This window comes from Larimichthys crocea, chromosome I, assembly GCF_000972845.2.
Source record: "Larimichthys crocea isolate SSNF chromosome I, L_crocea_2.0, whole genome shotgun sequence".
Lineage (NCBI taxonomy): Eukaryota > Metazoa > Chordata > Actinopteri > Sciaenidae > Larimichthys > Larimichthys crocea.
The window spans coordinates 2123264-2149409 of record NC_040011.1 but is presented as its reverse complement, the minus strand read 5'-3'; the positions used below and the strand labels follow the sequence as shown (position 1 = coordinate 2149409).

The window sequence follows — 26146 nt, the reverse complement described above, 5'->3', positions numbered from 1 at the left end:
CCATCAGTCTTGCTTCTTGTTGTCGTGATTTGCATCCAGATTGGTCGTCTTGATGTGCTGACATCAGATTTCTAAACTGCATAACTACCTACACGGTGACATTAAGGAATGAAACATGAGCATGACTTGAATAGAGGAAAGTGTTAACGTATGTTCTGTAACATGTTGGCCCTGATAAAAGGTGTAGCTGTGTGGCTTTAATCCTGGAGACACCTGATTGGGCCAAACCATTTGCTGCCATGCCATGGGGGGGATTTGGGTTAAGTTAGTTGTGCCTTGTATTTGGTTGTAGTTGGTGTCCATCTTCTTTACCCCTTGTGTTTTATTTGGTTTGGCCGAAGCAGTTTGAATGTTTCCTCAGGTGTTATTTGGACAGGTGCTGCAGCAGGGATAAGTGTTCTACAAGTACAGATGCAGTGTGGGAAAACAGGTATGAAAGCAGTGTTCACTGCAGAGCTGATGGCAGCTTTGTGGTTTGTGTTTTATTTTTCAATACACGTCAGATACAAGAACATCCAGGAGGGGTGGTTAGTGGTGACTAGGCTGAGACTGGGTCACTGTGCACTGAATCAAGGATCAGGACGAAACCGTGAATCATGGACCAAGTGTCATACAGAGGGAAGCATCATGCTAACAGAGCTGTCTGAAATCTTCACCAATGGAGGTATACACATGACCTGCGGGGGGCAGCAGTACGCCTTTGTTGCATGTAGTCTGCCTGAAGAAGAAGAAGAGTATTCACACAGGTGAGTTTGTTCAGTTAACACCTTGTTAAGCTGTTCCAGTCCCAATGGATATCTTGATATCTATCAATATTCATTAAAAAAACTATGCAAAGCCTCATATTCAATGGAGCATCAGACAGCATGAGTCTGTTCATGGGCTGAGGAACACTTTGAAAACCATCATCTGTCGCCTCATTGCTGCGTCCACAAACAAGTTCAAACTCGACCATGGAAAGAGGAAACCTGCAAACCAGATCCAGCTTCTGTGAGCCCGAGCTCATTTAGGACCGAAGTGAAGTCCACATACAAAGTCTGTATCCAAGACAAGTGATTCTGTAACTGTAAACCAACACAGATAGTTCTAATGAATGAATATTAAATACATGTAGCAGTAAAGCCCAGTGCTCTGAGGCCTTCAGGTGTTTTATGTCATTTCAGTGTTTGAAGAATGTGAAATGTTCATGTATGCACATCATAACATTACAATTCCATTTAGTCATTTAGCAGACGCTTTTATCCAAAGAGACTTACAGAGAAGGGAAATAATCACGGTACAGTGTGATAAGAAAGTGTTAGTGTCAGTGCTGTGACAGTTTGTAAAGATTCATCATGTCCAGCTGTTGGTAGTGTTGGAGAGGAGGTCCTCGCTGAAGAGCTGGAGGTCTTCAGGAGGTTTGTGAAGGTAGAGAGGGACGCCCCTGATCTGGTAGGAACTGGTAGGACGTTCCACCAACGGGGAACAACAGACGAGAAAAGTTTGGATTGTCCTGAGCGTACGGGTGGCAGAGCCAGGCGTCGCTCATTGGAGGAACGCAACGGTCGTGAGGTAACATTTGTCTGTATAAGAGTGTTTAAGTAGGTAGGTGCAGAACCGGAGACAACTCTGTAGTCAGCATTAGAGATATGAATTAACTGGAGCTCGATGAGCAAGGTAACGTGACCATCAGGAGGGCGTTACATCATTTATCATAACTTCATCGTGCCATTTTAACTCCCACAATCACGGGATTGTGACACGTCCTCATGCGTCGAGCTTCATGTTAATCAAACTCTCCCACTCAATAACAGCTGCCTGTACAAAAACAGAGAATATGTTTTGTCGGTCGATGTTCCTCCACAAACAGATTTTTTTCTACAGGTCAGTCAACTTTACACAGGACAGGACAGCCGCTTCAAACGTGAGCAGAAAGAAGAGAAATTTCTTCATCTTCTTTTGAGTCTTATCAGTCAGTCGGCTCAATAACAAACGTCAGACTTCTCAGTTTGGGTAAACTGGAAAGGCTAATGGTTAATAGGGCAAAACGAGAAAAACACAACATTGAGAATATCAAATCTGAAAGGACAGCGATCGCCTGGAGGCAACAAAAGCAGCCAGGATAAATGAGTGAAGGTATAAAACAAAAAAAACAGTGAGTTTAAATAGTATTTTTAAGTAAATGCAGCTTATTCATCATCGATTCTAAGAATTTCTTGTGCAATTGTTACCAAACCTAGATGACTCATGATTTCCTCATGTGCTCTGAATACTCCCCTACAGTATTCAGCTGACACATTGTTTTACAACCCCAATTCCAATGAAGTCTGGACGTTGTGTAAAATGTAAATAAATGATTTGCAAATCTCACAAACCCATATTTTATTCCCAATAGAACATAAACAACATATCATGTGTTAAAACATGTGTGTAGCAGACATGCACAGACAGTGGTTAAAAGAAGAGGGGATGCTACACGATGGTGGACATTGCTCTGTCACAACTTTTTTGAGATGTGTTGCTGCCATCGATTTCAAAGTGAGCTCATCTTTTGCATGAAATGGTGAAATGTCTCAGTTTCAACACATGATATGTTGTTTATGTTCTATTGAGAGTAAAATATGGGTTTGCAATGATTTTCAAATCATTGTTTTCTGTTTTTATTTACGTTTTACACAACGTCCCAATTTCATTGGAATTGGGGTTTGTACAATAAAATGTTTTATGATGATCAAATTAAAAGTTTATGTTCTATTCCACAAGATGAGAAAATATTGTGTCATGTATGTGATTGACATGCGGTCAGATCAGGACATGGTGTGAGCGTAGGGGGAAAAAAACATAAATTGTCGCTGCAGAGGGACAGAAAAATAATATTTTGTTGCACATAGCTCCAAATATTTTGAGAAATAAGTTCATATTTTATGATGACGGTTTCTCACAGTAGTTTACACAGTCTAAGGATAAACTCACCCTCAATCTTTGCACAATTCATCTGTGCACAAATCTTTAATATTTAAATGTTGATATTTCTCAAAGTGTAACATGCAGAAGATTAATACAGCCTTGGTTGTGCTGTGTGTGCAACTGATAAATCAGCTTGTGTGTTTGTCTGACGTCGTTTTGTACAAACAGTCCGCGCTTTGTCGCATCCCTTTTTCGATGAGAGGGTAAACTCAACCTCACATGAACCATCCATGTCAACCCCAGCTGTCCCCAAACCGACCAATCAGAAGCCAGAGCGGAGACACACCACAGACACACCTCAGATTCACACACAGAGCTCATGGACACGCATGAGGCGTGTAGTTGTTTTGCAGAGATGCACCGTGTGTGTTAGTGTGTACTGTTGACATGTACACGTGGTGTGGTGTGTCTGAAACCTTTAAAACATTAAACAAAGCACAACAATGTTTTATTTCATTTATTATAGCGACGAAAATGATTCTTACGTTATGGAAGAGTGTAAACACACCAACATCTAAGATGTGGCTAGAGGAATGAATCTGCAAAGAATAAGAAATGTTCCAGAAGACAGACGCCAACATTTTTCAGTACCTTGCTAAAACAAATCCAACTTAAAACTCGGTCTCCTGTATGTATAGCGGAGTTCCCGTGATATTTTCCATGCAGGTCTTCTCCAGGGGGTGTTTTTGTCAACCTGTTCTGTTTCTGTGTATGTGTTCTGTAATTACTCTCTTTGTATGTTTGTATTATAAATGCCCAATAAAAATAATAATAACATGCAGAGCACTGACCGTAAGTTCAGGGTGTCATGTACCAATAAATTATTATTTTATAGAATCAGTCAAAGTTACCTGATGTTTTTTAATACAACACAAAGTTAAAGCAGTTTTCCTGGTTAAAGATCCAGTCTGTCAGATCTACAAAATAATTATATTCATAACTCTGTTTTCATTAGTTTATAATCAACTGAGAATAAGAATTATTGTGTAGCTGAGTAGTTCCAGATCTAAAATCAGATTCCCTTTGACTGATCTCAGTCGAGTCTGATGTCAACAAACCTGACCTCAGTTATCGGTGTCAACAGTCACTGATACGTGATCCAGAAACATGCGAGATGCTTCATCAGCAAAGTGAAACATGCTGTGTATATATAGATACATGAATATATGCAGGTTTATTAGCCTAGCTTAGCACAAAGACTGGAAGCAGGGGGAACTGCTAGCCTTGGTCCATCAAGGGTGAACTCTAATTTACATAATTTTAGTTTGATTATTTGATGTGTAGAAACAGAAAAACACACAAACCACCATAACTGTTTTCTTTGTGTTTTATTACTTGTTTTTAAGAATTATGAGCCTGGCATGTCTATGTATAGCAGAACTGAGCGCCTGTCGTGTAGATTGCGTTTCCGTGATAAAGGAAACCTCTTTAAAAACGTGTGGCGTAAGATTTCACCCAGTATATTTTTATTTATGCCACGGTCACGTTACAGAACTAAGCGTTCACACCCACAAACATGGAGACGGTTTGTTTTACATTGTAGATGTTTTTTTTTTTTTAAAGTGGACACAAAGATAAAATACATTGATGAATACATTATATCTTCATATATCTGTGTGCCTCGGAGGACAAGAGGAAAGTTCAAGGATAGAGGACAGAAATGAAACAGTTGTTCTGTCCGTTACAGATAAGAAAAAGTTACTGGAACTCTTTGTTTGACTCTGAAATTGAGACAGTAAAAGAAAAACACAACAAATAAAGGTGGAGTCAACCAAGAGAGATGAACCCTGTGGGGAAAGATAGTACATGTTTGCATCTGTAGCTGAATGGAAACGTATAGAAGTCTTTTCTAAGAGGGACTCAACCAAACTCTAAACTTCAGACGTTACGAGCAGAAAACATTCATTCTAGGTCGAGTAGTGTCCAGAAATGTCTTCAGATAAACCTGTAAGCTGATTGTGTTTCCTACTCCTCTGGTAATTTTCCATTAACGTGTGAAAATGTTGCGTCTGTTATCAGCGTCTTATGACAGGGTGGAGTTATCTAGAGGTGGAGGAGTGGGAGGCATCCTCCCTTTAACATCCAGTTTTACCTTTTTTTTCCAACATGTTTGCCTGCATGATGAGTTTATTAGTACACAATGTGTCTTTAATAAGGTAGCAACATTTAAAGGTTTCTGACTTCATTTTACATGGAACATAACGTGGCAGATGAAGTGATATCTAATGACGTGAGGCGTGCGACCTTAAGGAGGTTGCTTTCAAGCGTAAGATGCTCAGCACTCCTGTTCTTTGTAGAGTCTGAACCCCATCACATCTGTTTGTTTGTTCTCCTTGTGTTTGTATTCCTCCAGGTGCGTTGGTGGTTTAGGTATTACACGTTAAATATTATGTGAGCTATCAGGACTCCTCCTGCCTCTGCCCTTGACCTGAGGCACTGACATCAGGTTACTCTTTCTGTTTTGGTGGCCTCAGAACCAAAGAGACAAAATGTCTCCACAGAGATAATGCATAAAAAAAAACAGACTTTAATTCTCTTTGCGATACTTTGTCACATGCTGAGTGATAGAAGAGGCCTGAAGAGGTCAACGTTAAAGTTCAGTGTTGATGTTGGAAACAGAGTGGACGTCCAAAGGAAACAATAAAACTTTAACAGGTTTCATAGGAATAAACACAAAACAGAATGCAAATATTAAAATATTGCACACAAAGTTATAAAAAAAGGTCAGCTCCAGTTCTGGCACGACACCTGCTCCCTCATTGGACCTCTCATGTTTTCATAAATAAATAATAAATATCTTTTAAACAGTTCAAATATTTGAATGTTTTTATTGTAAAACTAAAATAATACTTTTATGTTGTGTCATGTAAACTGTGACATGCTGCATTAACAAACAGAGCGGAGTGTTTCCTCCTCATGGCTCATTTCCATGACTCTGTCCCTATAGGCTGGGTGCCTTCAGAAAGCTCGCACCTGATTGGCCTGATAGGAAACTGAAACGTTGTCCTGATTGGTTGCTCGTGTTAACCTGCTGTGTGTCTCTTTCTTATCAAAGCACACACACTCAAAGATCTTGTTTTATTCTTTTCTCTGGTTCGGATCTGGACGCTGCAGGGCTCGGCTGTTTTTTCTGCTTCATCTGTGAGCTGGACACGTCGCAGAGTTTTCATTGGCTGACTGATGAGAGGAAGTTTGTTCAGAGTTGAAGATGCAGAGCTCCAAGAGGTTCATGTTGGATGATTTTCTCGCAGGATGGATCGGAGGTGAGTTAACTCCAGCTTTGTGTTCAGGGGGAGAAGCTCCCTGTGTTACCCCGGGATCAGTGAGGGGCGCTCGGCTGTGGGGGGCTGGATGCATGGCTCCTCATGGCTGCAAGTTTGTTTGGGTTAAATCAGCTTTAACGCAAAAAAATAAATAAAAATGCACAATCTCATTTCGGAGGAAATCAGCTGTAGCCCAGCACATGCGTCCACATCCAGTGTAAACAATGCAGGGTCTGCAGAGAAAGCCCCCACCCTCCACCCTCCACCCCTCCCTGCACGCTGATAAAGCTCAGTGCTATATGCGTTATCTCCTGCACACACACACAATCACTCACACAGCTGCTGGACTTCTATGGAAATTTGAATTAAAGTCAGAAAACACCTCTTTCTTCTTCTTTTTCTTTTTTTTTTTTTTGAAGTGACAGCTGTGGCCGCTGGAGGCGCTGCAGCTGCAACATTCAGTGACTTTTGTTGTTAGTTGCATAAACAAGAAAACAGGATCTCTGACACTGAGACCATGTTCTGTTTATTCACACAAGGTGCTGCACAGGTAATTAATAAAACCTGAGGAGGAAGAAGAACGAGCTGTGAAGCTATTCAGAAACAATCTGCTGAAGATGATCTGTGATGGATATTATGAACTTTATGTGACACCTGAAAGTAAAATAAAGAAAAGCACATTTTGTGTCTGTATTCATAAGAACTAAACGTTGCTTCATGTGTAGTTCAGCTCATTTGAAAAACAAGATTGTTTATTTATTGTCTTTCAGTGAATAAAGACACTCACGGTTTAACGAATCATTAACAATGAATGTCCCTGCTGTGGGATCAATACATCGTATCGTATGTCATAACTGAGACTTCTTGAGTTGAATTCAAAGAAACATTTAACCAAACATCACAAAATAGGAATGTCAAATAAAACAATTTTTGCAGTGCTACCTCACTGGACCTTTAAGTTATTTGTTAGTTGTTTTGTAGCATTAGAAATGACGTTCCTTGAAAGTTGTGACACGTTGCGATGATGATGAGCAGTGATGAAGGCCCCTCTGTTTGTTTGGTTGGAGAGCAGCAGAGGAAACAGGCTTTAATTAATTAACGGGCACAATGGATAATTCTCCCCCCCTGGAGGCCCCACGATGGAGGCCCCCCGATGGAGGCCTGGGTTCACCAGTATCTTTGTGTGAACAAAGTATGCAAACACATGTTGGAGATGTTAGTGTCCTTAGGGCCGTCTTATCTCTTCTCTGTCTCTGTTTATTTATTTAACTGAAGTAAACCTGCAGAGACGTGTGAAGTCAGAGATCTGAACTTCAGGTTTTTGGGTGAAGGACGTCTCGTTTCAGTTTGTTGCTGTTATCTATAAAAAGATTTAAAATGTCAGTTAAATACTGACCGGGCTGAGTTTCTCATTTTACTTCTGAGTTTCACAGGAAAACCTTTTCCTCTTTGCCAGCAGCTCCGTGGTTACATCCATCACTTTTTTTCTTCTTCTCTGGTATGTTGCTACATTCATTTTCTGCGTTTGTGTTTTTTCTGGCTGCAGGAGCTTCCAGCGTGGTCGTGGGTCACCCCCTGGACACAGTGAAGGTATTTCAGGTTCCCCTAAAACTCAATTTAACACGTGTCTTGTTCTGATTATAGCTGTTATATAACATTTAAAAAAAAGAACAAAAGAAGACAAATTTGGAGTTGATTAAGAGTTCTCATATTTATTGTGCCACGTCCTGGTTTGTTTGTTGTTTTGCACCAGAGTTGAACACATTTTCTCACCAATCTGTTCAGGCTGTGCACAAACTCGCACCAAACTTCTCCACAGGAACACAATGTACAAGAAGACATCTGTTAGCTTTCAGATCTCCATGCAGTTTGCTGGCAATGTTTCAGTCTTCAGAGCAATGAAAGTAAACCATCTATAATCAGCTGATGCTAATGGACCAGAGTCGAGCTTAAAAATCAGGGCGAGAACCTTTGTTTTTTTTATTCTATGATTTAATTTCTTGTCGTTTTTCTCATGAAATGTTTCTTTTCTTTTTTATTCTCTGGCCTAGACGCGGCTCCAGGCGGGGAAAGGCTACAAGAACACTCTTCACTGCATCCTCACCATCTACAGGAAGGAAACGGTAAACCTTCAAACCTGTTTGTTTGACCTAACATTAACAAACAAGGGCGCCTCAAACAAAGAAAATTATTATAGAATTATATAAAATATTATTCTTATACCCAGACCTTGTTTATGAGGCAGATTAGTGAAGAGAAAATGCTGGAAACTTTTTTGGAAACTTTCCATGGGTTAAGTCAAGGTTAAACCAAGTTAAGATGGGGAATTTTGGGAATATTCCAAATTGGAAACACTTTATTTATGGGAATTAACTGTACATGTGTGTACTGAATCATATACAAACATAAAACAGACGAAAACATTTCAACAGATTTGTTTGTAAGTAGAACTTTATGAAGTATTATTATTTTATTGAACAATATTCTGTCGTCCATGAGCTCAAATGTGTCTTCAACAGTCTCTGTGTGCTCTGGGCTCTACAGTGTAGTCCAGGTACAGAAATCACCTGTGCAGGTAGGGGGCGTGGCCTCAGTAGCCCTGCAGTAAGCAGTGTGCTATGTGCATGTGATTGAAGAGGAGCAGATATTCAAGTGTACCTGCATTAAAGCTGTTTATTTTAGTCAAGATGATGCTAAAATATATGTTCCCCAACTATTATTTAAGTTCCCTGTTGAAGGGCCAACCTTCAATTTTGTAAATTCTTGGTTTATTCCCATAAAATCCCATGGAAAGTTTCCAACTTTAAAAATTCCCGTAATTTTGCAACCTAAGTGAAGAGTCAAAATGATGCGTAACAAATACTTTAAGTTTAAATAACAGTGCATTGAATGTACTGAACACATGAAACTTCTACATGAACGTCACGATCTGTAAGTCGTGTTTTTGTTTTGTTGCCACGGTGACCAGGTTTCTCGGATTGTTTAAAGCTTCATTTTGAATGATGTGTCATTTTCTGCTGATTTAAATGATGAACAAATTCTTTAAAGGTTAAATTGTGCAACAGATTCATCATGCATACAGTTCCCCAGAAAACGTCCACTGACCAGTTCAAACATTTCGCCATACACTCCCTCTCTGGAGCAGAAACATGATTTCTCAGTGGTCAGATGATTTGTTCATACAGTGGGCAGCTGTGTTTAGGTTCCAACGTGTGTCAGCCTCCCCTGCTAGGAAGAAATACTTTCCACAGAGGAAAGACAAAGTATTTGGCAGTGGCTTCACCTCATATTTAATCTTGTGCATTGTTGACAGGTCCATATAATCTGAGAATACATTTGAGTTTAGCTCTATGGTTTACTGGATTTTCCCACTGAGGAATGTCTTTCTGTTTGTTTTGGATCATTCGTCACGTCCATTAATCACTGCTCTGTTCCTCAGGTCATGGGGTTCTTTAAGGGCATGTCTTTCCCGCTGGCCAGCATCACCGTCTACAACTCAGTTGTGTTTGGCTTCTTCAGTAACGCACAGAGACTTATAAGCAAATATCGCTATGGTGATGGGCGACATCCCTGCGGCATGCTGGATCTCACCGTGGCCAGCATGCTGACTGGACTGGTGTCAGTGGGCCTGGGAGCTCCGGTTGATTTGGTCAAGATCAGACTGCAAATGCAGACGCAGACGGTTCTAGCAGGTACACCCTCCCCCACATTTATTCGGGTGCTGAAAAGATTTATGTTGCTGTTTTTGAACTTTTTCCTCTGGTTTTGTGGCGCACGGTCGACATAGCTACAGATACAGTTTAGTTGTGTCGACATGGCAACGCCCACGAACAGACCAAGTCTGCTCCAGTCTGCCACAGATCGGTTTTAATTTGTCCTCTTCTACCCATCGAGCTATCTTCATGAAGCAGTTCATGGTCGTCGGATAGTCCAATGACATTACTTAGAAAGGGTCAGAACTTATCAGTGTCTGTAGGGTTGGATCTTCCATAATGTTGTCAGAGATCGACCGTAGTTGTATCGCTCTGTTCAAAGACACCAGACTCAACAAAAACATTTTAACCACGTCGATCGATTCATTTGTTTGTATTATTGTGTAACTTTTTTCTGACCCTGTAGGTCACACAATAATGCAAACAAATGAACCAATTGAGGCAGCGGTGGATCAGAAACTCCCCTATACTTGCAAAGGTTGTTGTGCGTTTAGATCATACTGAGCTTACAGAGGGGACAGTTGGGAGGTTGATACCGAAGGAGCAGTTCTACAGACATCTTCAATTCAAGTTGTGTTTCCGTTAAATAGTAAACCAATAAAACTGAGGTCAGAGAAGTTCAGTCACCAGACAGCATGTAATCTTTTATTTGTTTACAGTGTTTACAGCTTTCACACCCATCATGTGACAACTCACCTTAGTTGCATTGACTTCCTCGAAGGTGTGGACTCTTTTATGACGGCGCAAAGTCCCTGAAAGTTTCCGGCAACACTCTGAAAGTCCGTTCAGCAGACCTAACCCTAACTCTAAACCTGAAACTTAGTACATGATTGTGTACAGAGCAATAAGAAGTATAATAAAATGTCAATCACATCCCGTCTTTGTTAATGAGTAAAGCCTTTAATGAGCCTCGCCAGGGTTCGTGTACCCCTTGACCCACCTGTCCGCTAAAGTCAAACCAGACTGAGCTGTAAATGATCTTTTATGCGTTTATAAGAGATGACAGAAAACATTTCAGCAATTTAAAACATCAGCAAAATGAGCCAGAAACTCCAAACCAGAGTGACACAGGCAGAAATCTGTCAGAGAAGAAGAAACAGACCTTCATCTTTCTACAACAAGTAACAGAAAAAAAGTTCTATAATGCTGCACGACCTGCCAGTCACATTTCATTCCTCTCCTACAGAGAATTTACAACTTGCTGGTAATGTATCAAATGGCGGAAACATCCCTCTGCGCTCCGTCAACATCCCCAACCAGAGACTTTATCGAGGCCCACTCCACTGCATCAGCAGCATCCTGCAGACTGAGGGCCTGCAGGGCCTCTACAGGGGAGCCGGGGCCATGGTCCTGAGGGACGTTCCTGGATACACGCTCTACTTCATCCCTTACACCATCCTCTGCAACCTGCTGAAGCCGGACGCCACTTCAGCCCCTCATCCTTTTTCGATCTGGCTGGCCGGTGGACTGGCAGGTAAATGGATTTTGAAGTTTTGATGTTCTCACAGATGTTTGAATGAGGAACGTTGCCACTGACTCGGGAGTGAAACGTCCACACTGATCGATATGAGGCTTAAAAGTGCTGATGCTCTGCTTTTTATTGGGTTGGAACTGAGGCCAGATGAATTGATCAGTCTTTTGGCTTTAACAGTATCTGGAAAACACTGTGCATAGCTGATGCTTTACCACATGGAGAAGTCGTCAGACTAGAGGATTGAAATAGGCGTGAACACTTGCTTCCTCAGACCAAGTTTGAAAGAGAATATCTGTACAGAGAGCTCACTGCTCTATCTGTAGTAACTCCACCATGGAACAGATCTATAACACGACAAGCGTGTGAAAGCAGCACAGCTGCAGATTCGAGACACTGAAGCCGTCATTGCACTCGGATCTTTGGCATGAATTCAAACTGTCTCTGGGTGAACACCAGAGAACTCCCTGGGTCGGTCTCATAACGGCTGCTTCAGGGTTACGGCCACAAGCAACAAATTTACAACCAAATAAAAAAATTTCCCGAATTCATCGACAAATCTTTGAGTCTGTTTGAAAAGTGTTTTTCTGACATTTGGTTTTGTGGCAGATATTCGACATAGTTGCAGACAAACAATATTTTTGTCAACATGGCAACGCCCACGCAGTCCAAGTCTGCTCCAGTCTGCAGCAAGTGGGTTTGATTTATAAAAATTTTTCAATTTCTTCAACAAAGTAGAGAATCAACAGACTTTGTTGGCCAATCACAGCACCCGTCAAGCTATCTTCATGAAGCAGTTCATGGTCGTCGGATAATCTAATGTCAGAACTTATCAGTGTCTGACAACATTTCCCTACAGAAACAGTGTTTTTTAACCTTTTAAATGTTTTACTTCAAATTACAAAAGTTCTTTGACGTTTAGCTCATACCAAGCGCACGGTTGGGACACTTAAGTCACCAGAAACTGAATTTGAATCACATCATTTGAATTTGTATTGTTCAATTTGAATCGGACACTATTTTTTTGGTAAGTAAGTGTCTGAAGAGTTTTCGTAATATTAAGTTTTCTGACCTGTTAAACACGACGTGATGCTGGATCTATAAAGTTAACATAACACATGATCTAATCTTACCTTTGTTAGTATTTTGATCTAATTTCTGACAGAAATCATGAAGCGTTCAAATGAAAACATGAAAACTCCAGCTCCAGAATGCTGGTGCTGTTTTCCAGAAGTCAAACCTCGTAAACTGCACAGATCTTGGAGCAGGAGGTGTGTAGGCCTCCAGCCAACCACACGGCTCGGCCCGAGCGAACATGAGCTGTGGATAAACAGTGAACGGCCCGCTGAGTCTGCTTTAGGGTTTGTTTGGTCTCAGGGGTACAGAAAGGGTTTCTTCCAGATGCAGGCTGGCCACCTATGAACACGTGACAGAGCTGAAAAATGTGGTGGAGAGGAAGCTGGAAGATCAGCTGTGTGCTGTAAATCAGTGAGGTCTGGATGTGTGGAAACAGCCCAGAAAACATCTCAAGCAAAGCTTATCAAGTTTTAGGATTTCTTTATGAACTTTATGTGTCAGCTGAGGCGTGTGCGGCTGGTGCTTTTCCACTCGGTCGCCTGTCACCATGAATGATTGACTGAATTTGAATGCATCATTAGTTTTTGTCCGTTAGTTTCCGTCTACCTGCTCTGAGGTCAGCTTGTCTTATATGGGGAGGTTTAGAGGAGCCTTCAGATCTATGGAGCGATACTTATAACGTGTTTCATTCAAAGTTCCCAGTTGGTATTCATCAGTGCTCCTGTTCTTCACAGAAATGCATTTTAAAACCTTTGTTTTGTCCATGTTTGATGCCGTATAATCGGACTTTCTTAAGGACCTGGTATGCAGCAACTAAAGTTTGTTCTCCTCCCTCACTTCAGGGTCCATTTCCTGGATCACGGCCACGCCCGCCGATGTGGTGAAGAGTCGAATGCAGGCCGACGCTCAGCTGCAGAGGAAGTACAGGGGAATCGTGCACTGCATCATCCACAGCTACAAGACGGAGGGAGTGCAGGTGAGCGCTCACTTCCTCGCCCTGAAAGAGACGCTGGGTTCCTTCTATGTTTCTGCTGTGAACCAGAGTCCAGGCTACCGCTGTTAGAGCATTATATGATGTGAAACAGCAAAGCTTTATTAGCAGGTGTAGAAAAGTTACAGCAGTGTGGATGAGCCTCATGACTTCCAACACATCTTCAGGTCTTTATAAAGTGAGAAATTAAGTATAAAGAGATATTAGAGGCGCATCAAAACGCTGCGATTAAGTTTAATTAACTTTATTGTCAACTATATTTAGTATGTTGAGGAAAAGCCTCACAAATCTTCTTCTGCCAGAGGTGGAAACAAGATTTTCTGTGGAAATCGCTTCATCAAACTAAAGTTTTACATTCACGTGACATTTAAGTTGTTCCAGTGGCACTAAGCATCGGCTATAAACTCCTTGTAGATACAGCCACTTCTGTCTATACTATATTTAGTCGTAGGTCACATGAGGTTATCATGTATCAAGTGGAAAGCAACAGATCACGAAGAGGCGTCCAACTCTAGATCAAAGCAGGATGTTAAAGACTTTCAGTGTAACGTCACACCTTGATCGTGAAATATTTAATTGGGTTTATGCTCAGATCGAGTTCTGTAAAGGAAATTCTACAATTCAACTGTCAACCTTTATTTTATTTAAGTTGAACAACAGAAGCAGAGTTACAATATACCAATGATTTGGTTGCAGTACCAAACTCATCCTCGTTCAGACTTTTTGACTTGTTTTAGCTCGTTTACCTGGAAAGATTCTGCACTTCCAGATCGTCGTTGTAATCGTTTAATTAGCTATAAATCCTAGCAGATAACCCAGAGTCCATTTCTGTTCTTAGAGATGTAAATACACACTGTTACTCCACCAGACTTACTGTACTCGCTGCTGTTAATGTAACAGATGGTTCAGTCATCTCGAGATGAAACCTGAGAAAAAAAACAGTCGCCCAGCTGAGAGTCAAGCTGCGTTCTCAGAACTCCATTTCGCTGAAGTGTGCTGGATCATGTGAGTCTTTCTGTGAATGAAAGCTCAACATGCTGCACACAGACGAGCCTCTCTTGGTAAATATTATGCTATAAGATCAGCAGCCGGGAGCATCTACACATAAAGTCAGACACTTTCAGAAAGCAGGAAAATATAATGAAGTACAAATAAAACACGCAGCATTCATCCAAAATGATGACATGGTTTTATTAGATGCAGCTGTTCGGAGTCGACAGTAGATCTGTTGCCCTTCAAGTCTTCAGCGGGTTCACGTCAGGTGAATGGTTGCAACATGGCCGTCCTATTGGACTAAAACCAACAACACGTGCTGCCAAATGATGCGTCCAGGAGCTCGAATGTTCATGACAATCCGAGGTTACAAAATGTCGACAAACTATCCAGACTTCTAACATGGAAAAAAAAAAAAAAGCTTCATCACGTGATCAAAAACCGAGCGTCATTAGTGTTGCAACAAAACGGACTAACGGTCACAGATCAACGAGTTCTTACAGGACACGATCTGAACACTGTGTTCTTTGGGATTAAGTTTGTGTTTCACTAAGAGTTGTACGTTCTCGTGTGCAGGTTTTCTTCCGCGGAACGTCAGTCAACGCCATCCGAGGCTTCCCGATGAGCGCCACCATGTTCCTGAGCTATGAGCTCTCCCTTCAGTTCTTCAGGAGCCTCTAGGATGAAAGAAGAAGAAGAGAAGAAAACAGTTTGGTGATAAAAAGGCAAATAAGCTCACAGCAGCAGTTTCTTTGAGACGAGAGAGACTGGTAGCTGATGCTAACTTGCACTAAACAAACTTCACAGTGAAGTTATTACATAATTTAGCCCTGAGGAACATTGACTTTATAGCCACACAAAGGTTGTTGAGGTCAATGAGGTTTTAAGGTAGTATTTTTTAAGAATTAGGTCAGTGAAGTCATCCATGTGTTCCTGGACAGAGCCTTGACTTTAGAGCTCATGTAGTGTGTTAAGCTACAGCAGCTTTCACCTCGTCCCTAAAACTCATTGCTAATTTGCATTAAATCAAGAAGTGACAAAACGTAAAAAGTTAGGCTACATTTACACGTCATTTTAAATGACATGTAGCCTAACTGTTCCTGATAACTGAAGATAATTGTTTCAGTTTTGGTAATTAAAAATGGTCATTCAGAGGAGGTGCTGAAGGCGCCGATCTTCACTGCTGTTTGACTTTGACTCGATTTGATTCTTTTAATTTGAAAAGTTTGAAAGTCGACAGTCATCTTCTAACATTTAGTTGCTAAATAAATCCTAAAAATCATATGTAGCATAACAAAGCTAACACTGGACACACGGATGACTTTAGTGTCAAACATTCTCATTATTTAGTGAACGCTAATTTACCAAAGAACTCTGCGTGTTCCTCTGAAGGTTTTATCGTCTTGTTTCAGAACAGAAGAGCAAAAAGTCATGCTTGGACAGGTGCTCGCACACCTTTTAGTTTTTTGCACTTTCCTCTGATGGAGATGAAGAAATGTGAATTGATGATGTAGACAGAGCTATGATGGAGATGAAGAAATGTGAATTGATGATGTAGACAGAGCTAAACATTTATAAAGGATGTGACATTTTCAACAAAGTAGTTTTAAAATATAGCATCTCTTTGCAACACGTGATCAAAATGATCGTCACATATGTAATTAGTGCACCGACGCACTTTAATTTTCAAATATTTTAACGTCAAATTAAAATCTAGGCGAGTTCGTAGTGAATTAACTGCTCACGTGTTGTATTGAAAATGACACATCGTGTTCTTTCATTGCACATGGACTGCATGTGCATCCCGTGTTACAGTCTCCTTGTACATATTATGTTATTATGTGTGTTTCTTATATTAAGAAAAGTGAGTTTTACAAGTTAATTTTACATCTTAAACGCAAATATTCAGATACATATGACATACAAGAACCGTTCCATTTTTCATGCATATAAAAAAGTCTGCAGTATGAATGTGCAATCACTAACCACTCAGCAGATGACGCACAAAAGAAGAAACAAATGTTTCCTGTCATGTAAATACTTGTAAATATGTTAACTGCCATTCCACGTGGTGGACAGCCAGAAGTGTCTTATTGTAAATAAATAAAGCTTTTAAACACGAGTCCTGTCTCGGTCTCATGTGATGACCTGTCATGTGTCAAAGATAAACAGTCTGACATGTATGGATGTTTACATGTGTTACGGTGAGGACTTAGTTTTCCCCAGTGGGCCTCAGTTAGAAATACAAACTGACGTTGGCACTCAGCCTGCAGACTGCTGATAAGAGTCACTATCATGTGTACAGTTCAATGGTAAGCTCTGTTACTTAACTGTGCACTTTCACCTGAAGCAGCCTGCGATGTCAGACGACGTCCACTAGATGGGAGCGTTCCACAAGCAGCCGCTCGCAGCCGCCGGAGAAATCTGCAACTGGAAAGCGAGCACAACTTAGAACGCACTTTTCTGCCACTGCAGTCTGATGTAAAGAACTTCATCTCACCAATGGCTGGATAAACTGCAATGCAGAGCGACAGAGGATAAATGTTAGATAAACAGAAGATGCTTTCATAAACAGCACAAAAAAAAAAAAGACCCACGATGACGAATAAACCTTTGAGAAATGAAGCTTTTTGTATTATGTAAAGTTTATCTGACTTAGGACCCTTCATTCCAGTTTACAATAAGAACCACTGAAAATACAAATAATGTGTATCTTATATTAAATATGACATCAATATCTACAATAAAACCACATTTTGGTTGATTTGAGTTGATTGTTCATCATTTAGAAGTTTTGCTGAAGGTCTATTATGTGGAGATGAAAATGTTTTTTTGTAAGTATTAGAATACTAATTAGCAGTCTGGGTCAAAGGTCACCACTTAGCAGCACAATGACATTTGTGGAAAATCATAAACCAGGTTTCTCAGCTTCTCTACCTTTCTGAGGCCTGATCCGACATCTATGAACATGATTTAGATTTTCAAAGAAAATATTTTTAAGAGCAAATTTAAAGACTTTTCTATTTAATCTTGAACTATTTAAAACTATTTTTCTGTTTATGTATTTTAATGTTACAACGTTTTCATTTTTAGCAATCAAGTGTATCTCATTAAGGTCATTGTGAGACTGTATTGCCCCTGGTTTCTGTTGGCATGCTTGAAAAGGGAAAAGCGTTTTTCATCATTAACATATCAAAGGTCAGCCGACCGCCCCAGGTGTTCACAGCAGGTCAGGGCTTTGGTCGATCTGTGGCCTGACCCAAGCTCAAACCAAATCCCAGCTGCTGATGTGTCGCCTTCCACACCAGAACAGCTGTCAACACGAGAATCTCATTAACGTTTAAAGTGCTCCCTCTCCTGTTGTTTAGCCTGCACTCATCAAGCTCTTGTGTTTGTTACAGAAGATTGAAATCACCTTCAGACAGAAGAACATCTGCAGTTTGCACTGTTAAGATATTTCATTGTCTGCCGATGTCAGTGAAGGTTAGAGGAGGGCGATTATAAATAAAATTCTCTACCATGATACATCTATTTTTAAAATACAGTGTCAGTATTTTTTGGAAAATCTATTTTGGAAATCTTGAATTATAAAATGAGCATTCCAGGAATTTATCTTGTTGGTTAATTCAGAAAATGGACCACCTGAAAGAAACCATAAAAATCTATAAATGAACGTTTTCCATAATGGTCCAAGATATTACAGGGAGAGACATCTTGGTATAAATAGAATTTTTGAACATTTTTAGACTCACAAAATCTTTAAAAAAAAAATATATATATATATATAATAGATAATATATATATATATATAATATAGATAATATATATCTATATATATGGAATTTTTTTAAAACGTTTTGAAACATTTTTAGACTTACAAAAGTCTAAAAATGTCTAAAGTCTAAATTTTCAGAGTTTTTTCTAGACTGACAAATTCTCAAGTTAAAAAAAAAAAAGATTTAGAATTTTTTTAAAACTGTTTCTGAACTTCTTAACTTACAAAATTTTCAAACAAAATTTATTTTTAATATTTTTTCAGCATTTTTGAACAGTTTATTAGATTTTGTTTTTAGATTTTCAAAAAATTTAGATATTGTTTTCAACAGCATTTTGAATTGTAGATTTTATCAAAATAATTTTAAAGTTTGTAATTGCTGCATTTTAACCAAATTTAAAAAAAAAAATCTTTTTATTTACGAAATTTATGTTTAAACATTGTTTGAACATTTTTAGACACTTACAAATTCTCAATTGTTCAAAAAAATATTGAGAATTAGACTTTTCTGAACAGATTTTTTTAGACTTATCAATTTCTCAAAGGGAAAGTAAGTGAAATAGTTTAGAATGTTTTTTTAAACATGTTTTGATCTGATCAGTTTAGACTTAAAATGGTTCAAAAAATAATTAGAATATTTTTCAGCTTTTTGAACATTTTAGATTTTTTTTAGATTTTCAAAAAATAGTATTTGAATATTTTTTAAATGTTTTTGAACATGTTTAAGACTCATAAAATTTAAAAAATCTTGTTTATTTAGAATATTTTTTTTGAAAATTTTGAACAGTTTTAGACTTACAAATCTCAAATTGTGTCACAAAAATATTTAGAATATTTTTTTTCAGAGTTTTTTTTTAGACTGACAAAATCTCAAAGTTTAAAAAAAAAGATTTTAGAATATGTTTTTTAGACTGTGTTCTGACATTCTTGACTACAAAAAATTTCAAACAAAAATATATATTTTTAAAGGTTTTTTCAGCATTTTTGAACAGTTTGGGGGGGGGGGAGATTGGGTGGGGGGGTTTTTTAGATTTCAAAAAATATATATGGTTAGTATTTTGTAAAGTTTGTATTTTTTGTTAAAAAGTCAAAAATAAGATTTTAAACGGTTTTTGAACATTTTTTTAGATTTTGTATTTTAGATTTCAATATTTAGAGTTTTCAGCATTTTATTTCGATTTTTTTTTATCAAAAAATATAGTTAGAATATTTTTTAGCAGTTTTTGAACATTTTTTAGACTCAGAAAATAATAAAAAAAAATCTTTTAATTTAGAATTGGATTTTTTAAACGTTTTGAAACATTTTATTAGACTTAAAATTAATCAAAATATTTATGTTTCAGAGTTTTTTTAGACTGACACAATCTCAAGTTAAAAAAAAAGTATTTAGAATATTTTTTAACTGTTTCTTGGAAGCTTCTTAGAATTACAAAATTTTCAAACAAAAATATATAGATTTAATATTTTTTCACAGTGATTTGTGAACATTCTAGACTTTTAACATGAGATTTCAAAAAAAAGTTTGTGAATAGTTTTTTCAGCAGTTTTGTGAACATGTTTTAGAAATCTTAAATTTCAAAAAAATTGTTAATTTAGAATAATTTTTGTAAACAAGTTTTGTGGACAGTGTTAGACTGACAAATTCTCAAAAAATATATTTGTAATATTTTTTCAACTTGAACATTTACCCAAATGCCAATGATTTGGAATAACGATTTGAAATTAGACTGACAAAATTTTCCCAAAAAATTATATTTTGAATATTTTTAAAACGTTTTTAAAACATTTTTAGATTTTGTATTTTTAGATTTTCAAAAAAATTTAGAAATAGTTTTTCACGCATTTTTGAAACATTTTTAGATTTTTTTTTAGATTTTTCAAAAAATATATATTTAGGAATAATGTTGTTTATAAATGTTTTGAACATTTTTAAGACTCTAAAATAAAAAAAAAAATTTTTTATTTAGAATATTTTTTTTAAACATTTTTGGAAACTTTGTAGACTTACAAAATTCTCAAGATTGTTAAAAACAAAAAAATATTTAGAATATTTACTTTTCTGGAAGTTTAATTAACTGACAAATTCTCACATAAAAAATTAAAATTTGTAGAATATGTTTTTAAACGTTGTTCTGAACATTTTTCTAGATGTTTAAATTTTCAAAAAAAATTAGAAATTCTTTCACTATTTTTTCAATCATGCATTTTGAAGATTTTTTTAGTTTTTTCAAAAAAAGTATTTTAGAATATTTTGTAAAGGTTTTTGAACATTTTTTAGTAACTCAAAATTAAAAAAATCTTTTTATTAGAATATTTTTTTAAACATTTTTGAACATGTTTTAGGCTTAAAATTCTCAAATTGTTCAAAAAATATTTGTTTTTAATTTAAGACTGACATTCTTAAAAAATATTAGAAATTTTACTGTTCTGAACATGCTAGACTGTACAAAGTTTCAAACAAAAATAGTATTTTTTATATTTTTTGTTGTTCATTCAGCATGTTTTGACATTTTCTTAGATTTTACATTTCAGATTGTTCAAAAAGATTATTTTGAATATTTTAAATTCGTTTTTGAACATTTTTAATTTTTGTCTTTTTTTTCTTAATTCAAAAAAGTTTATAGAATTTTGTCACAAACATTTTTGGAAATGTTTTAGACTAATACAAATTTCAAAAAACTACTTGTATTTAGCACAAGTTTTTAAATCTCTCGCATTAGACTTACAAAATTCACAGATTTTTCAAAAAAATTATTTTGAATATTTTTTCAGAGTTTTTGAACATTTTTAGATTTTTTTCTTTTTAAATTTTCAAAAAAGTTATATTTAGAATATTTGTAAAAAGTTTTTGAACAGTTTTAGACTTACAAAATTCTCAAAAAATATATTTTGAATATTTTTTAAAACGTTTTGGAACATTTTTAGACTTACAAAATTTTCCCAAAAAATTATATTTTGAATATTTTTTAAAACGTTTTTGAACATTTTTAGATTTTGTATTTTTAGATTTTCAAAAAAATTTAGAATATTTTTTCAGCATTTTTGAACATTTTTAGATTTTTTTTTAGATTTCCAAAAAATATATATTTAGAATATTTTTTAAATGTTTTTGAACATTTTTAGACTCATAAAATTTTTTAAAAATCTTTTTATTTAGAATATTTTTTTAAACATTTTTGAACATTTTTAGACTTACAAAATTCTCAAATTGTTCAAAAAAATATTTAGAATATTTTTTCAGAGTTTTTTTAGACTGACACAATTCTCAAAGTTAAAAAAAAAAAGATTTAGAATATTTTTTTAACTGTTTCTGAACATTCTTAGACTTACAAAATTTTCAAACAAAAATAATAGTTTTAATATTTTTTCAGCATTTTTGAACATTTTTAGATTTTTTTTTAGATTTTCAAAAAATATATATTTAGAATATTTTTTAAAACGTTTTTGAACATTTTTAGATTTTGTATTTTTAGATTTTCAAAAAAATTTAGAATATTTTTTCAGCATTTTTGAACATTTTTAGATTTTTTTTTAGATTTCCAAAAAATATATATTTAGAATATTTTTTAAATGTTTTTGAACATTTTTAGACTCATAAAATTATTAAAAAATCTTTTTATTTAGAATATTTTTTTAAACATTTTTGAACATTTTTAGACTTACAAAATTCTCAAATTGTTCAAAAAAATATTTAGAATATTTTTTCAGAGTTTTTTTAGACTGACACAATTCTCAAAGTTAAAAAAAAAAGATTTAGAATATTTTTTTAACTGTTTCTGAACATTCTTAGACTTACAAAATTTTCAAACAAAAATTATATTTTTAATATTTTTTCAGCATTTTTGAACATTTTTAGATTTTTTTTTAGATTTTCAAAAAATATATATTAGAATATTTTTGAACATTTTTAGACTTACAAAATTTCAAACAATCAAACAAAATATATTTTTGAACATTTTTAGACTTCTGAATTTTGTAAGTCTAAAAATGTTTAAAAACCGTCTTAAAAAAGTTTAAAATGTTAAAAATATTCAAAATATTTTTTTAAATAATTCATTGAATGCTGGTGAGGTGTCTCAGCTGTTGACCACACTGATGTTGTTGCATAGTTTGTCATTTTGAAGACACAAACGCCATCAAAAGCATGATAATATATTAAGCAGAAAGCTGCATGAAGGTTGACCAGGCTGTAATAGCTGCTCACAAACAGTAGGTGGCACTGCTGACATATCAGATGTTTATAAAATGAATCTAATATTCATAACTCTGTTTACATTGGTGCATAACCATGTGTATAATAATAATCTTCCTTAAGTGGAAGGAGAAGTGAAGAATCTGTCCTTTCTGACAGTACAGCTGTAATGTCCACATCAAACCAACGCCTTTTCCTTCCCTCCTCCGTCATCAGTCAGTCTCCTCCATTCTCCCTCTCTCATCATCCTCCCCTACATCTCTCCTCCCTTTCCTTCATTTTCAGCTCAAATGTCTGTGATTTTCCCTCCTGGCTGTGTCCCAGTGCAGCTGAGGGTCCCACCCCTGCATGTAAACCACAGGGACCGACACGGAAACACAAAGAATACGACCCAAACCCATCATCTGCCTTCATCCTGCGCTCCATGGGTCCACATTCAGCATCTCGTGTTAAAGATATCCTGCCTCCGTTTGGTTTGTCTAAGTCAGATGATCCATCACTTTGGTCAAGAGCAAGATATCTCACAACCATGATCCTCAGAGGATAATCCCTAATAACTCTGACCTCTAGTCTAACACCATCAGGTCATAATTATGACCATAAAGGCCTTGCTATGAAATTTCCTCAATATATTTAATCCCAGAGAATGAACCATTTTCACTCTGACACTCCATGACCTTTCCTCCAGCGCCACCCTGAGGTCTAACTGCAACATTCACTCAAGATATCTAAAACTAATGGAGACACTTCTATGAAATTTACTGTATATTCATGGTTACTAGATGATGTAACACACAGATTTCATTAAACCACAGATGTTTAGTTTAGCCTCTAGAAAGCTGCGAAAAACTGTAATCCACAGAAATGTCCTTAAAATGTTCGTGCTCTTCAGAGGATGAACCTTTTACGTGATGGTTTCCCCAAGTGTCACCTGAAGGAGACAAAAAAAAATGTCTGAAAATGAGAAATGATATTTCATAATCTAACCAATAGGTTTCAGTGAAGTTTCCTGAGAAGATTCATGCTCCCCAGATTATTCAAAGACCTTATGGCACTCCATCAAGCGGCACAATCAAATTTTAAGCTTTCAATAACTCAACAAATTTATCGAGGTCGTTCTTAATCTCAGTCCAAGAAGATTTTAGGTTAAAATTTTAGGTTTATGTCCAAATTACTGAGTAACCACACGTACGTACTGTGACTCTCAATCAATTATATTTCTTGTGACGGCTTTTCCATTTTCCACAACAAGACAAGGCTCGGACTTTCCCACAGGACTGTTTGTGTTGTTACATTGAACGGTAATAGTGGAAACATAATTACACCCATTCCAAGATACATGCCTGCCTTCAGAAAACACACAAACACACACACACACACACATTACTATACAACCTCTGTTCTTGGCATTTAGAGTGAACGAAATAAACAGCTAATCTCTCTCTCGCTGTCTCTCTAAATGTAAATGCTTCGTGTTGAGTTTTCCTCAGGAGACAGAAATACACTAAACCTCTTCTCTGCCGTCTGTCATTCAAAGCCCCTTAACGAGAAAAAAGTCTATTGGTCTCTGGAAATTACAAACAGCCCACACACACACACACACGCATGCTAATCTGAGTCTTTCATTCAGGATTAACAAAACTGTAAAAGAGCAAATCGCCGCTGGTAATTCATCAGTCACAAAACACTGAGTATGGCAGCGGCGGTGTTAAGAAGCAGGCGACTGTTTGTACCCAACTGTGTGACTGTATGTGAACACCTGTCAGACATGACCGCACACAGGAATCAGCGCCTCAAGCTGTTATGTTAAGAAGCTGTAATCATTAATACATTTCAGTGAATGTGGTCTAATATTATAATTTGTCATCGAGCCTTTGTCACCCAAATGAACAACAGGTTTCTACAACAACTTTGCCGTCACTGCTCAAGAAGGAAACAGTTGCAGAACTCCCACAAATCGAGGCCTTGTGTCACCGGGCAGACTCAAACTCATTTATGTGTTTTTCTTTTGTAGATGTCAAACATACAGCTGAGATGACTCCTCGCTGCCACCATTCGAATCAGGGGAATATTTAACGTTTAAATCACACGTTTCGGGTCACATATTCCTTTAAACAAGTACTGCAAATTGGATACAGCGACTCAACGTGCTCATACAGGCGCAGCACAAGAAACGCTCTCAGCTTCAGTAGTATTGTTGGAAATATTTGCTGCTATAAGGCTCTGTGCGTCTGCAATTATAGACTGCATTATCAGCCTCTAACATATGCACACACTCTTTTTTTAAAAATGGGATTAGTTTCATTGGCTGTGCCTTTGGTGATTAATATATTCACTATGAGCTTTATTAATACCCTGGAACATACAGAAGAATTAAAAAGGTCAGTTACTGAGGGATCTAGTTTCCTCGGCTCTGTTTTATTAGTAATTGTATATATATGAAGTTTTCTGCCTCAGAAACACTTTGGTATATTAAACTAACAGCTGATTTAATACTTTCACTTAAGTTACTATGGTCTTGAGAATCGATAGCAAATAACTCAATCAACATTATTTTTCAAAGGTTTAAATACACATAAACATAAACTTAGATTACCTAAACTAAAGAACATAATCAATCTGACAGCCTGAATGTTTTCATTACACAATACCCACAACGTGAATATTTCCATCATACTGAGATGTTTCCAGAAATATGAGAGAGAGTTTTGATGGTCGAGGAAACCTCTTAACAATTTCATATAAACTGGAGAAAGAGACTCTACCAGCTGGCACAAATCATACAGGTGTCTCAAATAAACCAGTTTTGTTATACACCTACCTTATGTATCGTGGCTGTTTCTGTTTGATGGTGGCTTTATGTTGATATTGGGATGGTGATTTCTCTCTGTAAAGTCAGATCTACTCAAAGCAACATGTAGTGTGTGGCAACATGAGATACAGGTGTGCCATTTTGTGGGAGGAGCTATTTGGGACACCTTTGGTTCAGGAAGTAAAAGCCTCATTGTTTCCAAAGACTTCTTCCAGTGTTTGATGTGCAATGGTCAGTACAAAAGATTAATTATAAAACATGTGGCTCTTTGATAAAATGTAGATAAAAAATAATAGATAAAGAGAAAGTAGTTGAGATAGTGTCAGTGAAAAATGCAACTTAGATACTGTTATGGAATTTTCTCTCCTTAGGTTACACAAGGTCCTGTGTTCGTCTTGAGGTCCTCGACAGTATTAGTTGTTTGTCTTAGACTAGGTGCCAGTCTATCTCAACACTGTGGTGTCCAGGGTCACAGAGACCTGTTGCTGCCTTCATAGACATAATAGATAGCTTGTTGTTGACGGTCCAATCTGTGTAAACAGACATCTGTGTCTCCAGACTAGAACATGCTGACAATAACACCTCCATGGGTAAAGACATTCTCTTTGACTAATTCTGGGCGTGTAGTATTTGTGGTGTTATCTTGGGGTTTAAAGTCGATCCACCAGGATGAGTTGGGCAGAATGTGAGACCGACTCAGGCACTTCTGATGAACTTTGAGAGTGTCTCTAATTCTCCTTGGCCAAGCGTCAATAAATAATACAGCATAAGACATCAGAGGCTCCTGAACACTTTCTGAACTCCTCACCATTGACCTTTGACTTCAGCAAGTTCTCCACAAGATACAACTAAACCTACACTGGACCTTTAAGACAAGAAAAATGTCTCATCAACCAATAAAACCAATGAAACC

At 37.0% G+C, this 26146-nt stretch overlaps 1 protein-coding gene and 1 long non-coding RNA gene across 3 annotated transcripts; one reads left to right on the top strand and one right to left on the bottom strand.

Moving 5' to 3' along the window:
* The first annotated feature begins 496 nt into the window (after nucleotides 1-496).
* slc25a48 (solute carrier family 25 member 48) lies at nucleotides 497-15964 on the top strand. Its single transcript, XM_027285936.1, has 8 exons — nucleotides 497-746; nucleotides 6061-6209; nucleotides 7756-7799; nucleotides 8261-8332; nucleotides 9649-9901; nucleotides 11109-11396; nucleotides 13313-13446; nucleotides 15031-15964. The coding sequence occupies exons 2-8, from the start codon at nucleotides 6155-6157 to the stop codon at nucleotides 15133-15135; spliced, it is 951 nt and encodes a 316-aa protein (XP_027141737.1). The 5' UTR covers nucleotides 497-746; nucleotides 6061-6154; the 3' UTR covers nucleotides 15136-15964.
* LOC113747172 (uncharacterized) lies at nucleotides 14628-25339 on the bottom strand. 2 transcript variants are annotated; one of them, XR_003463414.1, is made up of 3 exons: nucleotides 25243-25339; nucleotides 16786-16884; nucleotides 14628-15131 (listed from the first exon to the last, which is right to left on the bottom strand). It is a non-coding gene; the product is annotated as an uncharacterized LOC113747172 (long non-coding RNA). The 2 variants fall into 2 exon arrangements; XR_003463415.1 differs by having other exon boundaries at nucleotides 16799-16884.
* Between the last annotated feature and the right edge of the window lie 807 nt (nucleotides 25340-26146).